This window comes from Hyalella azteca, unplaced genomic scaffold (genome assembly GCF_000764305.2).
Source record: "Hyalella azteca isolate HAZT.00-mixed unplaced genomic scaffold, Hazt_2.0.2 contig5528, whole genome shotgun sequence".
NCBI classification, from domain to species: Eukaryota; Metazoa; Arthropoda; class Malacostraca; order Amphipoda; family Hyalellidae; genus Hyalella; species Hyalella azteca.
In genome coordinates, this window is record NW_025935716.1 from 358,660 (window position 1) to 375,128 (window position 16,469).

A 16,469-nucleotide genomic window follows, 5' to 3' on the forward strand; every position below is an offset into this window, starting at 1 on the left:
GTGAGTGCGCGAGTCGCGAGCTCCACGAGCACATCGCGCCTCCCGCACCGACGCTAGCGCACTTAGCGTACTTGACGCTCGCTGCGCGCGCTTGTAGAGGCTCGAAAATTCTTGCACAATTGGAACAAATGCATGCAGAGAGTTGCACAATTGGAAAAAATGCGTGCAGTGACTCGCGCAGTGAGAACAAATGCATGCAGTCGCTCGAACCGTGAAAACAAAGGCATGCAGTGGCTTGCACAGTGGGAACAAATGCATGCAGTGGCTCGCACAGTGGGTACAAAGGCAAGCAGTGGTTCACACAGTGGGAACAAAGGCGTGCAGTGGTTCACACAGTGGGTACAAAGGCATGCAGTGGCTCGCACAGTGGGAACAAATGCATGCAGTGGCTCGCACAGTGGGAATAAATGCATTCAGTGGCTCGCAATGTGGGTACAAATGCACGCAGTGGCTCACACAGTGAGAACAAATGCATGCAGTGGCTCACACAGTGATCGCACAGTGGGAACAAATGCATGCAGTGACTCGCACAGTGCAGTGGCTCGCACAGTGGGAACAAATGCACGCAGTGGTTCGCACAGTGGGAACAAATGCACGCAGTGGTTCGCACAGTGGGAACAAATGTATGCAGTGACTCGCACAGTGGGGACAAATGCATGCAGTGGGTCGGTATCATATATTGGATATAAAACGTCCAGAATGATATATTAATCTGTGGAAAATAATACTAAAGAAGACGATATGAACACAAAGTATATAATAGGGAAACAAAACCAAGAGAAACGAAACCATGAGGGAAACAAAACCAAGTCACGTAGCATTTTTATTATTTGCAAATTTTCCGTTTTTAAAAACAGCTAGAACTTAATCTTGGGAGATTGAAGGACAAAACCATTTCCTTTATCCATTTATTTGTGATATAATGAACGAAGGCAAAACATTGAATACATATAAGCACTGATGAGGCTAGCTTCCTATATGACATCTAACAGCGTCAGTTATATTTATATAGAAGAACTAGGATATTTTTCGCGTGCACAGATTACAAGCATCAATATGAATAATTAGCTGAATTTGCCAGCATGGTCAACAAAAAGTTAACTACTTTTAATGCAATCTATTAAAAACACTACATTATATACGCAAAATAAATCATGGCACATAACCAATTACTTAAACCTAATAGCCTATAGGTTGCAAGGAAACGTCTTAAGGAGATACTGTGATATAGTACGATAAGTATAGCAACCATAGAAATTTTAATATTGGCGATTCAAATACGTAGGAATTAAGAATTATGGACTAACAAATATAACGGGAGCGTTAATTCATTATATATGACAATCACATTTACAATTGAATTAGCGCCACATAAAATGAACCTAGAGTAAATTAAGTCAGTAATTTAAATGCTTCATTGGTCGATTTGGAAATGATTCACATTAACTTTCATAATGTATCCACTCAATATTATTAATGATATAATATTATTAATGATATTAATCTCGTATCGGTATGCCCCAGGAGATATTTTGAGAGCCGAGTTTATGGTCGCACGTTTGTCAGTCATAACTGAGTTCTCTGAAATAGAACCCATATTAAATAAGTTTAGACAATAATCGCAGTGTCAAACTTCCGACGCTAAGAGACCAAAACGAGTTAAATGAAATGTTAAAAATTATAAAGCGCGTGTAGAAGCGTATAGTATAACGGATCTTTAGCTCAGCGATCTTATACGTTTATGAGCTGCAGGACTGAGCAGACTGGATTAAACCTTTATTTCAGATTAGCGAGTTACCGACGCTGAAGAATTATATCAAGGATTAGTCAAGACAACTATTGCTACGAGTAATAGAATACAGAGTAAACTAATAACTCACAACGACGCAGAGCAGATAAAATCGAAAGCGCGTACAGCGAAAATGCAAATATTTTTTTTTCACTGCTGAATGCTTCTCATTCAGCGGTGCAATGTCAACACCATGAGAATTTTTATCAATACGTATCGGCTCCTCGTTGATATTTCCCAATTAACATAATGCTGATGATGCCATAAGAATGTTAATGCAATGATATTAATGATAGACTGATAATTATATAATTATTCCTAAATCCTGCCGAGACGTTGAATTACGAAAAGCTTTTCCAGCGCGCAACGGGGCATTACAGCAGCGGTGCGGCAATGGCGTTCTGGCGCGCCAGTGATACAATATTGGCCACGAGCATTGTAAGATTTACAATATTAATGACTTAAGCGAACTGGGAGTGCGTTGGGATTTGGGAGAGTTAAGTCCAATATATGGCACGACTAGAGGAATGCATGCAGCTTTGCGATGAAAAATATTCCAGGAAAGTTATACTAATAACTATCGAGCAGTTGAACCAAATATTTATTATCGAAACACCGACTCACATAATAAATTTGCAAAGCACCTGAACCACCAGCACAACATCTAAGAATTGAAAATGAGCTGGCAAACTTTTCTCGTGTAGAAAATATTTAAACACTCGGAATCGCAATTCATTGTTAAAAAGGAAACTCGATCTGCCTTCCTTGGCAATAATTGATAAGCATTGCATATAAGAAATACGCAGCAGAAGCGAAAACCATAAACTGCGGCGCATTTTAGCATATATTTCATTGCAAGTATTGCTAAACAGCGGCGAGATGCTAGGGAAGCTTATTATTTCCTGAACAAGTTCTATTTAAAGCTTTCAAAAACTACGCAAACAAAGCGCGGCGGCATTTTTGAGCGTCCCAAGCAAAACGTCATTTTCAGAAGGCCGCAACATGGCGCTCAGTTATACGGCGTGCCTCCCGGCAGCACGACTTTTTGGGCGGGCTTGGACACGTACACAAAACAGCCGTGGACACGACGGGCGCGCTCCAACCTACCCTCGACGGTAATGCTGCACGACGTGATCGCCTGGCCGGCGGCGTTCGTGGCACGGCACATGTAGGTGCCGCAGTCCTCAGGGTAGGCGTACAGGATATCCAGCGCCACGAAACCGAAGTCGTACGTCGTGCGGAACCGATGGCCTGAAGGGAACAGCGAGAGTTTCCGTCAGATAAAATAAGTTTCCGTTTTTGCCTGCCAAATAGTGAGATTTTCCGTCTTTAGCTGCCAAAATAGCGAGATTTTCCATCTTTAGCTGCCAAAACAGCGAGATTTTCCGTCTTTAGCTGCCAAAATAGCAAGATTTTCCGTCTTTAGCTGCCAAAATAGCGAGATTTTCCGTCTTTAGCTGCCAAAACAGCGAGATTTTCCGTCTTTAGCTGCCAAAATAGCGAGATTTTCCGTCTTTAGCTGCCAAAATAATTTTTGGCAGCCAAAGCTAATAATTATATGTAGCTATTATATTATTGCTGAAATAATTCAGTTGATACCTTGTTAAATTATTATTTAGGTAATGGAAAATTTATTTATAAACGTGATCGCAGAAAATAATTATTCCAGTCAACCTAGAAATTATTATATTTAAAAATCGAGGGTGAAATAAATTTATGAACGAGTGTCTGAGCATTTTTCTGTATGAGGGTAAACAATGCAGCAAAATTTAAAAAGCTAACGTGATCGGACGTGAAGAGTGTGCATGGATATCCATTGCTTATGTTGCATGACGTATGTACATTGTGACCCGAACTACAATGTTAAGTGGCAATGTCTCAGCACGGGAAATTGATTGGAAAATGTTTATTAGATTGAAAAATTTTCAATTTCTGGAAATCAACTTGAATCATGTGGCAAATTATAATTCAAAGAATTTCGTTTTAAATGGATGAGTATCAGATATAACCAGTCGGATATTTCACAAGTGCTCGAGATGAAAATCACAAACATGCAAATTCAAAACTAAAGCAAGTAGACAGAAATATTCTCTATTAAACCAAAATAAATTAACAAATTCGAATGAACAGCATTGCTGCTCCTTCATAAAAATTATTATAAACCTTCCGAATCTCTAAACATAGAACTACATCAACATTTAATTGCACTTCGTTTACTATTAGAACGACAGAAATATATACTTAGAAAGTGAAATAGCATGAAGATATATAAATAAATCATTTCAACAGTCAGTGAGGGTGAAATAAAAGGTAGTACGTACCAGAAGGAATCGGATTTCCGTTGAAGAACCACTCGACTTTCATGGTTGGGTCGTTGACAGGCGTTAGGGTTGCCTCCATATGGACGGCCTGGCCCTCCACCAGCTGGTCTTGGTTGCGGAGGGAACGGCCGAAGTGAGGCTTCTCGATGACGAGCGTCTCTTCTTCAGCCTTGCGGCCGCCCTTCTGCTCCAAACGGGCCAGCTTAGGCAGCGCGTCGGGGTGGACGGTGTCCACAATAAAGTCGCTCTTCGCTGCTCACCAAACGTAATAAATCATTTCAAATTTTTGTTAAATACAAAAAAAGACTACCATTCTCTAAAATAATTTCCAGTTCTAAAATTATTCCAGATCAGATAAAAAAAGTGTTTTCAATATCTCCCAAAGACGCGAAAAATAAACTACAGTTGTCATTACTTCGTTCCCATAAATTAGCCCTTTAATTGGGTCGGCAAAGAAATTTTAACATCCGAGATACAAAAGCGACTTTTCCAACGAAATTTGCAATTGTAGTCGTGCAATTGTTAACTAAAGTTTCATTCTGGTCATGTATCAAAACCAAAACAATTCTCCATTATCAAGTCAGTAACTAGACTCACGCTTGACTGTAAGATCAATGGTGGACGAAGCTGTGCCGATCCTGTTGGTGGCGCGAACTTCATAAGTACCCGTGTCCTCAGACACAGCCTGCAGGAGGTCCAGGGCACAGAAGCCGAAGTCATAGATGGTCCTAAACCTGCTGCCAGCCTGCAGGGGCTTGCCGTTGTGGAACCACTCCACCTTCATCGTGGGGTCGGGGTAGGGCTCAAGGCGGCACTCCACGTGGGCACTCTGGCCCTCCCACAAGTTGGTTAGGCCAGAGAGACGAACTATGAAGCTGGGGGATCAATGAGATTCTGGTCACTTCGAACAATGAAATAGTGAGCCAAAATGTATAAGATATTGAAGGCAAGCATGCATCAAATTTTCGGAATCTATTTCAATTAATGTGCAAATTTAGTAGTGAGCTCGCCTAATAATGCTTTTATTCGCAGAAATGGCATTTTCAAAATCAAAACTAGTGAATATAATAGATACGTCTGAAATTTTCAGATGAAGATCAGCTTGGAATTGGGAAAATTACGCACTTAGGAGCCTGAGTGACCACAGTTTCCTCAACGGTGGTCTTGGTATACCGGGACGAGTCTTCCAGCATCCGCAGCTTCCTAAGCGCCTCGCCATGTTCAGTGTCAAGGAGCAGCGCCTCTTTTGCTGTGAAAGTTCAACATTGAATTTTGAGCAATGATAATAATAATACCAAGGAATAATATATATTCGACAGCAATTACTGTTCTGATAGACTAGTCTCAGGCATGCCCAATTGACTTCTATGAAACAAATCTAGCCAACTTAGGAAAAAATACAAGTAGATCACAACCAAACGTTACTGTTGAAATTAGTCCACAGGTCATTCGGTTTAAGGATAGACAAATTACCACTACCTCGGCTATCTTCCATGAAATATTTCCCATTTCAGTTCTTAACTTCCAAATTTGTTTTGAAACATTGGTAATCAATTTAAAGAATTGTATCTTTTACCGAATCTCATTACGTAAATAAAGCGCTGATTATGATCGCAGGATCAATGAGAGCCACAAATCTCACTTCGAAAATTTCTGATATAATAAAGAGTCCGTCAACTTACACGTCACGACGAGAGAAGCAGAAGACACGGCTTGTCCCAGGCGGTTGGTGGCACGGCAAGTGTATGTGCCAGAATCTTCGGGGTTGACGTACTTCATATCCAGAGCGACGTAGCCGAAGTCGTGCATGGTCGAGATGCGATTTGCCTGCTGAAGAGGTACGCCATTCTTGAACCATTCTACTCTCAGGTCGGGATCACCGACGGGGATGAGTCGAGCTTCGAAATGAAGAGGCGCGTTCTCAGCAAGTTGACGATCTTTGAGAGGCGATGTGAAGACAGGAGGCTGACTTGTGAACTCTTCGGTGACTGTGGTGCGCGTGGTGCGCGACTCGAGACGGTTGATCTTGCTCATGGCTTCTTGGTTCATGGTATCCAGCAAGATCGAGTCTTTACTGAGACACTGCATAGTGCACTCAGTGATCGCCTGTCCTATGGCATTGGTTGCCACACAAGTGTACGTACCCGAGTCCTCTGAATACGTGTACATGATGTCGAGGGCCACGTAACCGAAATCGTTGTAGGTCATGAAACGTGAACCACTTTTAAGTTCGACGCCATTGTGATACCACACAACTTTCATTGTAGGGTCTGAAGCCGGAATAAGACGAGCTTCGAAATGTGCTCGTTCACCTTCAATCACTTCGATATTTCGTAGGGAAGTTGTGAACACCGGTGCTTGTTTGGTTGTCTCTTCGATGTGTTCGGAACGCATGTACCGACTCTTGTCCTCCAGCATCTGCAGCTGCTGCATCGATAAGTTCTCGTGCTGCGTCTCCAGCACGATGTTCGAAGAAGCTGTACGCCCAAAGATAGACGAATTAATACATCAATTGACATTCAGCAAATGATATGATCCGCAATATATCCTTAGCCAATCCGAAATGACGACATTCAATCAGAAGATAAGATGATACCATTATCGGTAAGCCGTAGCAAGCAAGAGACGGAAAACATTTAAAACAGAATTTAGTGATCTTCGACCACCCATGATCAATTTTAATGAAAAAAATTATTTTTTCTTTTTTGTGATCTATTTTCAAAATTGATTTATAAACCAAGAAGATCTTTCGACCATCAGGTAATTTTTTAGTCCTACAAAAAAGTCTATTATTCGAAACTAATTTTGCTCTTCTGAAACAAAACTTGTCTTTGGCCTTCAATCAGTTGCTTATAAGTCAAGTAAACAAGCGATAAATTCATATGCTTAAAAAGAGAAACCAACTGATACATTCCAATGCTTAAAGAGAGAAACCAACTGATAAATTACAATGCTTGAAGAGAGAAACCAACCGATAATTCCATTGCTTGAAGAGAGAAACCAACTGAAAAATTCCAATGCTTGAAGAGAGAAACCAACTGATAAATTTCAATGCTTGATGAGAGAAACCAACTGATAAATTCCAACGATTGAAGAGAGAAACCAACTGATAAATTCCATTCGAGAGAAACCAGCTGATAAATTCCAATGCTGGAAGAGAGAAACCAACTGATAAATTCCAATGCTTGATGACTGATGAATAGTCAGGATGCAAGCCTAATTTATTTACTTAAGTTACGTGTAGATTTACAGTTTGGAAATTACGACGACAAATTAAGATGGCTGAACAAGCCAAAAATAAAATGTATTCAAACACGAGAATATCGGTAATCTCCAAAAAATTGCTGGCTAATTTTTATTGAGTCAAACTTTTGTAGTAAACATAGAATTATACCTGGTTTATGAACATGTGAATAATCGTAGATTTTTAGCTATACATGCTTAGAAAGCGTTCAAAATTTCAATTGCGATCTAGTGAATTTAGTTCCCGGCATGCAATTTTACAATTGGAAACTTCATGCAAGTAAGTGAAGCAGATTTTTTCTTTATTGAGCGTTGATTAACATCGAAACGCTACAGTTAACATTAATTCTCAACAAAAGTTATGGCGATCTGAAAATACTTAATCGCGAAATTGAGGAACACTTTTGAAAGTAGAAAAATATTGGATGCATCAACACACATTACCACATTAACATATAACTTTAAGGATTATAGCAGGCTGGTAAAAGAAGCAGCGACACCGCACGTACCGAACTGGAAGAAAGCAATGAAAAAACAGCATAGTACCCGTTGAAATCCTGGAAGACGAAGCTCGAGAATCTTTTAGAAGAAAGCGATACTAATATGCTTTCGCCGTTTGCAAGAATCGTGGATTCCGTCAAGTATTATGTAATACTTCCGAATACTAGAATTAGTCGAGCAGTGAGGAATTGTTAAGCATGGATGAGTATAAACAGGTGTAAGGTTCTTGAGTTCACAATATTGCATGACAGAAGCGAAGATTAAGTTAATACATACATAGCGCAATTTCAAGTAAGTGTGTCTGCGAGAGCGAGAAGCGAGAGCAAAGTTTACATCCGAAACACTATGGCTCTAATGGAGCATCTTCATGCGGTCATGCGGTTGTGATGCGAATTACTCACTCTGCACTTTCAACGTTGTCGAAATTTGGTCTTTGCCAAGCAAGTTGGTGGCGACACATGTGTAGGTTCCCTCATCGGCAGCCATCAGTCCTCTGATATCTAAAGCTACGTAACCGAAATCATGAATGTGACGGAATCTAGATCCTTCGGCCAACGGACGGCCATCTTTATACCACTCAACCCTCATGTTGGGGTCGGTTATAGGCTCGAGCTTAGCTTCGAAATGAGCAGTTTGTCCTTCGTGTAAAAAGAGCTCTTTGAGCTGAGTCAAGAATTTTGGCTGGATTTTGATGGAAACTTCTTCCATGATCTCGCGGCGGTTGTATCGAGACGCATCGTCGAGGTATTGAAGTTTTTGAAGACTTTCAGGATGTTCAGAGTCAAAAATAAGGTCCTTCTTGGCTGTTTTGGAGAATGATAAATCATACATAATCATAAACAAAACATAACATAAACCTGAAGCATCATCCGAAATAAATCTGCACTCAATGATTGCGAATAATTAAAAGAAGTTCACATATTAAAATGGGGATAACAAATGTAGAGCGGGCTCGGGAGCTTTCGAGGGGGAGCTAAAAAATACAAACATCGGGAAAAATACAAACATTTATACCTCAATCCTGATAAGTTGTTATTCACTCAAGGCCCACCTGTAACTTTGACGGAAGCAGAGGTGACCGCCTGGCCGAGTTTATTGGTAGCGCGGCAACTATAGATGCCGGAGTCGACTGGGTAGACGCTGAGGAGGTCCAGGGCCACGTAATCAAAATCGTAAGCTGGTCTAAAACGGTGACCAACTTTCAGGGGTTGATCGTTGAAGAACCAGTCAATCCTCATTGACGAGTCGCCGACGGGCTGCAGGCGAGCCTCTAAATGGATGTTGGTGCCTTCATAAGTCTCGATGTTTCTCAGAGACTTAGTGAAGTTAGGAGGTTGATTGATGTCTGTCTCCTCGGTGGCCGTGCGCATCTGCCGGCCATGCTCCAAGAAGTTTATTTGGTCCATGGCATCGTCATGCATGGAGTCGGTCTGGATATCTCCAGTGGCTATGACAGTAACACATGCGGAGGTGTGGGCGCTGCCAAGATGGTTTGTGGCTCTGCAAGTGTACTCGCCGGAATCAATGGCGTACGCTCCAATAACGTCAAGGGCCACGTAGCCGAAATCAAAGTAGGTCTTGAATCTCGAGCCGATGGTGACAGACTTGCCATTCAGGAACCACTCTACTTTCATGGTTGGATCACCAACTGGTTCCAGTCTAGCCTCAAGATGGATGTTCTTACCCTCATGAAGAGGCTGGAGATCAGACAGAGTCTGTGTGAAGATGGGCTTTGACTTGGAGATTTCCTCAATGTCATAATGAGGCTCCTGATGGCGGCGCTCCAGAGCGCGGGTCTTGTCCAGAGTCACTTCGTGCATAGATGAATAGTCGATGGCGGAGCGAGCTAGCGGAAGAACACAGGTGTGTTAAGGATGAAGGAATGGGGCAGCCCCGTCTATCACGTTTTCTAAAGGTTCTCTAAAACGAAATTTTGTTCAGTATAGAGTGTGACCGAACAAGTACTAGATGTGAGAAAAAAAACTGCAGCAATTCGTTCAATGATTAATACATGAAAAAATCACCCAGCAACTTGGTGACCATTGCGACGCACCAACCAATAAAATATCTTTGAACTGTCTAACATAAGTGAAACCTCTCCATGAACAGGTTATCGATTTAATAATAACATATCGATAAAAAGAATTCAAAAACATAGGAAGCTTATAAATACTGGTGAACTTACTCTCAACAACCATGGAAGCAGTTGCTTGATCTTGCCCCAGAGAATTGCGAGCAACGACAACGTAGGTTCCGGAGTCGGAGCTACGCACGTCGGAGATGTCGAGTGCCACGTAACCAAAATCATTGAAGAACTTGATTCTGTTAGCCGACATGATGACCTGACCGTTGAAATACCATTCGATGACCATCGAAGAATCACTTTGTGGTTCCAAACGTACTTCAAAGTGGGCCTTTTGGCCTTCAAGAATTTTGTTGGTGCCTTTGAGAGGCCCAAGGAATTTAGGGGCCATTGTTGAGACGGTGGTTTCTTCGGTTTCGACGCGTTTATACTTGGCAGCGTCCTCAAGGAACTGCATCTTCATGGCGGTTTGTTCGTATTGAGTCTCGACTTCGTCGTTCTTGGAGAGCATCGTCAGCACGCAGCCTACCTTAGCCTCCCCTTTCGAGTTGTACGCGCGGCACGTGTATGTGCCTTGGTCCTTCAGGATAAGGGCTTTGATGGTCAAGGCCACATATCCGAAATTGAAGAAAGATGTGATCCTTGAGCCTAGATAAAAACAAACGCAAGAATAAATAACAAAACAATGCAGTCATCAAATGTAGAACAACATATAGATCGAGGATGAAACTTATTTTGCGTGGCATAAGTTTAGATTGGAATTAAAGTTCGTACAGAAAGTTCATTATTTTTTTGTTTTTCATCTTCATTCCATCTACCATGGGAATTAAAAATAATGAAAATTAAGTATTCACTAACTCGCTTCCATGGGCCGGCCATCCTTGAGCCACTCTATTTTGAGTGTCGGGTCGCCGATGGGTTCAAGTCGCGCCTCGAAGTGAGCATAGCCTCCCTCACGGGCGGTCGCGTCCTTCGGCTCAGTCCTGAAGACGGGCGCCGTCGACGCCTCCAGCAGCTCCTGCTGAGCTCGCTGCTGCATTGCAAGCCTGAGACAACAAACCTTTTTCAACTGAAGGGAACATTACTCATGGGGTCTGTAGATACGAATGGCATTTACGACGCATATTGCATCCGAAGACAAAAGTTCAAGTTGACTTTTGGATTAGATATTCATGCCACGAGGGGTATGCTGTCGCATTGATACACTTGTCGGCCCGTAAACCCATGTATGTCGACGTCGTAGCTTTGAAACGAGTTTATCAATTATCGATTTTTTGACACAACTGTAAACGTTAATAGAAGCGATTTTAAGATTAGTTTATGTAATTATTGATGCATCAATTAAGGTGTTGATTCTTGGCGCGTTTGACAATTGATTGGTATTTAGAGACAATTGATGGCGTTTTCGAATTTTTTAAGGTTCAGTCCTATCACAAATTAGAGGTTTAAAGGCCCTCGATATATTCTGAATTCACCTTATTGTAAAGAAAAATCACCTGTAGGCTTCCATTTCCTCGACGCTGCGGATATGCTGTTGCTGTTCCGGGATGCCGAGGTCACCCGTTACGCCTCCGAATGCTATTCAATGAAAAAATATTTCAAAACTCGAATTATCAATGAAACAAATATAAATGGATGTAACAGATATTTAAAAAATGTATTCATTTCAAAGTTCTATTTATCAATGAAACAAATATTATAAATAGAAGTAACAGATATTACACTAATTTATTAATTTATGTAACGAAACAAACAGCACTGACCGATGACATTGATGGTGGCCTCGCAGCTGGCCTCGCCGGCCCGGTTGACTGCGCGGACGGTGTACACGCCTGAGTCCTCAGCGCGCAGGTGCATGATGTTGAGCGCGACATAACCGAAGTTGTAGATCACGTTGATGCGCGAACCTGCACGTGGAAAGCACATTGCGCATTTAATCCATTGTTTTGTGATAGATACTCTCGTGTTCTGGTCCTTAAATCCGATCGACTATCTACCGACTGACACGAGTAACCGGAGCAATATTGATACAAGTATACTTCCCAAAAAGGATACGTTCTAGTGAGCGCAAAATTATTTGCACTGATGGTTGCTGCCACATACGACAACTTTAAAATGTTCTCTGTTGCGTACAAACGTCGTCAGGTTGCTACACTCAATAGTATAAGTATAATTGAAGTTTAATTAAAGTTATGTTCCCAGAGAGTGACATTCCGCGGTAGAATGTAAAAACTGAAATGGGTTAATGTGTCCGTAGACAACAGAGGTTTAAAGGAATGAAGTTTGAGCATGAACGGCAAGAAGTGATTCATCGAATGAGGGTGGCGAATTAAATAAAGCATGGACGAAAACCATGGTAGATGAAAAGCTCTTCTGACTTTAACAAGTAGAGAATCACAATAATTTTCAAAAAAATTGCATTTAAGTTAGACTAAACTAAATTTCTAGAAAGTATATTCATTATTTGAAGGTTCAAAAATTAAGTGTCAACAAAAAGACATCGGGAAAACAGTTTTTACCAAGCAGCTTACGCGAAAAAAAAACTAGAATTTAACAGCGAATACTCTAATAGAAAATTTGTTGAACTATTAGTATTCGTATATATGCGAATACTTGAATGAGTACTTACTAGCAGTAATAGGCTTGCCATCCTTGAACCAGTCGATCCTCATGAAGGGGTCGCTGACGGGGTGGAGCTGAGCCTCGAAGTGGGCGTACTTTCCTTCGTTGACGTCGCCGAGGTTGACGAGGGGCTTGACGAAAGTGGGTGCGATGTGGCTAGCCTCGTCAATCGAAGTCGTCCTCTGGTACCGAGACGCGTCCTCGAGGTAACCGATTTGTTGAAGAGCCTCAGGGTGCTGAGTGGAGCTCTCGATTTGAGGGCGCTCTGGGTTTTGGGATAAATGAGAGGCAAAAATTAGAGAACAAAATTGTACAAGTAAGAGGAATCAAAATCGATAGTCAATGAGAACATGTAAGGTTTTGTCCGCTAGGAACTGTGAAAGTATGCAGACCAGCAATGGCTATGGATGAAAGCCAGATTATAAAAGTCAGTTTGCGAAAGCAGTCAAAACATTATATATCATGCTGCCATTAGGAGAAGTAATTTTGATCTCAAAAGTTCTGAGTATATCGCGCTAAGATCATTAAAGCCAAAGAAAATCACATCATGTATCATGTATCAGATCAGATCATGTTTCAGATCAGATCATGTATCATGCATGTATCAGATCATGGATCATGTATATGTCTTTTCTTACTGTATAGCTAGGCAGTCATCCCATAATGAACAAAAAAATTAATATCCTCCCCCACAGATATATTGTACATAATCCCCATTACTCACCTCTAACGTTGAGCTTGGCGGTAACCTCGTCATGACCAAGAACATTGACGGCCCTGCAGGAATAAACTCCGCAGTCGGCCTTGGTCACGCTCAGGATATCCAGAGCGACGTAGCCGAAGCGGTAGGTCGCTGTGGCTCGTGAGCCTAGACGAGAAAATAATTGAATTGCTCTGAGTTTGTAATGAAACAAACATCAATTATTTATATGTGGGACTCGCCATAAAGAGAGAAATTTTTAAATATGCTGAAGTAAATGGATCTTACAACACATTCCTAACTGAACAGTTTAAACGTCCGAATTTATGAACCAAATATCAATCACGATAACACTACGGTATATGACTATAGTTTTGTACAGGTGCAAAGATCAATTATTTATTAGTGGGACTCGCCATAAAGAGAGAGAAATTTTTAAATATGCTGAAAGTAAATGGATCTTACAACATATTCCTAACTGAATAGTTGAAATGCCCAAATTTATGAACCAAATATCAATTCCAATAATACTACGTTATATGATTATAATTTTGCACAGCTGTAGAAGACTAAACAACTAAAGGCCAAACTCACTGGCAGGAATAGGCTTGCCATCGACGAGCCAGGCCACCTGCAGAGTAGGATCTCCCACAGGAGTGAGCATGGCTTCGAAATGCGCTCGGGTTCCTTCGACGATGTCGAGGTCCCGTAAGGGGTGAGTGAAGCGGGGGGGCTCTGTGGGACCCTCCTCCTCCTCGCTCCTCACTTGGTGATGCGCGCGCTCGACGTGCCGTAAATAAATCACCTCGGGTTCGGGTTCTTTTCTGGGAATCGAAAATTTGATCTCAGCATCTCGTGGTTGCAAAAAAAGGGTGAGGTGGTGAGGTTAGGTTTAGGTCGGGTTTTCGAAGCAAATTACACAAACTTGAAAATAGGTAATTTAAAAATTAATGGTTGCCTGTGAGCAGATGTCGCGGAGATCAAGCTAGAGACGAGTAAGAGCCATGACTGTAATTGAATGACACTTTTACTATACTTCTCTATTTGATAGTTTGCAGCCGAAAACAGCGAGACATTTAGGAAATAAGATTCGAAAATATGGCTGAAAGCTTTGGGAGCATAACGTTATCAACAAAAGTTAGATCCACAAATGCTTTCCCTATTTCATGACGCATAATTTCCGAAGTTCGTTATGGAATTTCGATGCCAAATACGGTGCACAAAACTTGATCACTTTAATCATATCATAGAAATCACTGGGGGCAGTCGTGAAAATACACGATGTGGTCGTTTAATCCGAAATAATCATTTTGACGACTTAAATAACTAACTCCTGTGGTGTCCTGTGCAGCTTTACTATTCTAAAATTTAGCATACATTAAAGGGCGATAATTCCACTTAAACATCATAAAAAATTATCCGCCCTTACTCAGGTTCGATGACCTTGACGGGCTTGGGGAAGTAGGGTCGTTGGGGCTGTTGCGGGGCTGCCTTCTCAGTGAGCACGTGGATACGAGCGCGCGTAGCTGTGCTACCGGCGGTGTTCTGCGCCGTGCACTGATACCAGCCTGAGTCCTGAGCCCCTGCGCTCAGCAGCTGCAGGGTCGAGGACCCGCCGTCCGTCAGGATCTGTCAGGATAAATTCAAGTTCAATTTTTAAAACTTATTTATTTTTATCACTTTAAAACTTATTTATCACTTGCCCCTCCAGTTATTGGAGGGGCAAGTGATATTAGCTTAAATTTGAACACAGGGTTCGATTTAAGGATATAATAAGTGAAAAACTTTAGTTATTGAAGAGGCAAGTGATATTGACTGAAAAGTGAACACAGGGTTCGATTTAAGGTTATAATAATGCAAAAACTTTTAGTTATTGAAGAGGCAAGTGATATTAGCTGAAAATTTAACACAGGGTTCGATTTAAGGTTATAATAATGCAAAAACTTTAGTTATTGAAGAGGCAAGTGATATTGACTGAAAAACGAACACTGGGTTTGATTTAAGTTTATAATAATGCAACAACTTTAGTTATTGAAGGGGCAAGTGATATTAACTGAAAAATGAAGACAAGGTTCAATTTAAGGTTATAATAAGTGAAAAACTTTAGTTATTGAAGGGGCAAGTGATATTAAATGAAAAATGAACACTGGGTTTGATTTAAGTTTATAATAATGCAACAACTTTAGTTATTGAAGGGGTAAGTGAGATAAACTGAAAAATGAACACAGGGTTCGCGTCGTAGTGTGGCATTTGTGTCCAACAGTCATTATTACCAAGAACAGCTATTACATTTCTCACGATAGAAAATCAGGTACAACTGAAAAAATTTCATCAGTACTAATAAAATTTTGACTACCTTATTAGGGATTTTTCTCTTTTCGCGGAAAATTACAACCTAAATATCTGTAGCTTCACTTTAATTGATTAATTAATCAACAACAAACATTAATTAACAGTTAACCCACAATTAATTAACAGCACGATAACCCACCTGGACGTTGGGAGAGGGCAGGATGCTAACGCCATCCTTCTGCCAGGACAGCTGGGGTATGGGGGTGCCCACCGCCCTCACCTGGAGCAAGAGGGTCTCCCCCTCGCTCACTTGCCCTTGCTGGAAACGCTCCACGAACTTCGGGGCAACTAACTGCTCCTTCTCCAGCACCGTCAGGTTGCACTGCGCGGCACATAGATACGGGGTATAAGATTAAGCAGGGAAATTAAGTTGGACTAAAACAATTCCTTCTATAGGAAATAAGGACTGCCCTGGTGATCTAAAGAAAAAATGCTAATTATGCGAGAGGATATTAATGCATTATGTACCGTTCTCAGAAAAAATCTAATACGGATTGTTAACGCATAGTTACGCATTTTGTCCGTAAAATATATTCAGGTATTTATTAATACTTATATAAAAATTATTCTCGAAGTTATACTTATTCTCAAAATTTAAAAGATTTTCTCCTACTTCGAACACTTTACCGTCAAAAGTTACTGTTCTTATCTACACATTGACGTTAATCGTGAATCTCTCAGCATAACTACTAAATGGCGGTTTTCTTCTTTGTCGTCTCGACTCTTGTGGGGACATTAAAGTATAAATTGCTGTCGAAAATAAGTTCATGTATAACCGTGCATCGTCGGAGATGTTACACGGTCCATAGGCTTCATAATGGCAACGATAATTTGCTGGAGAAAATCGACATCTGATCG

General features: G+C 41.1%; 1 protein-coding gene across 1 annotated transcript in view; it reads right to left on the reverse strand.

Annotated features, from left to right (window-relative positions):
* Nucleotides 1-16,469, reverse strand: part of LOC108682039 (titin) — a 182,954-nt gene that overhangs the window by 152,372 nt on the left and 14,113 nt on the right. Inside the window, exons 9-24 of the mRNA XM_047880517.1 lie at nt 15,751-15,933; nt 14,689-14,888; nt 13,854-14,083; nt 13,284-13,427; nt 12,567-12,824; nt 11,701-11,844; nt 11,434-11,515; nt 10,796-10,983; nt 10,040-10,585; nt 8,906-9,700; nt 8,256-8,657; nt 5,793-6,587; nt 5,236-5,359; nt 4,708-4,985; nt 4,111-4,362; nt 2,897-3,040 (exon numbers count right to left, since the gene is read on the reverse strand). Of these exons, the coding sequence (XP_047736473.1) occupies nt 2,897-3,040; nt 4,111-4,362; nt 4,708-4,985; nt 5,236-5,359; nt 5,793-6,587; nt 8,256-8,657; nt 8,906-9,700; nt 10,040-10,585; nt 10,796-10,983; nt 11,434-11,515; nt 11,701-11,844; nt 12,567-12,824; nt 13,284-13,427; nt 13,854-14,083; nt 14,689-14,888; nt 15,751-15,933 (4,765 nt within the window). The remainder of the gene's footprint in view (nt 1-2,896; nt 3,041-4,110; nt 4,363-4,707; nt 4,986-5,235; nt 5,360-5,792; nt 6,588-8,255; nt 8,658-8,905; nt 9,701-10,039; nt 10,586-10,795; nt 10,984-11,433; nt 11,516-11,700; nt 11,845-12,566; nt 12,825-13,283; nt 13,428-13,853; nt 14,084-14,688; nt 14,889-15,750; nt 15,934-16,469) is intronic.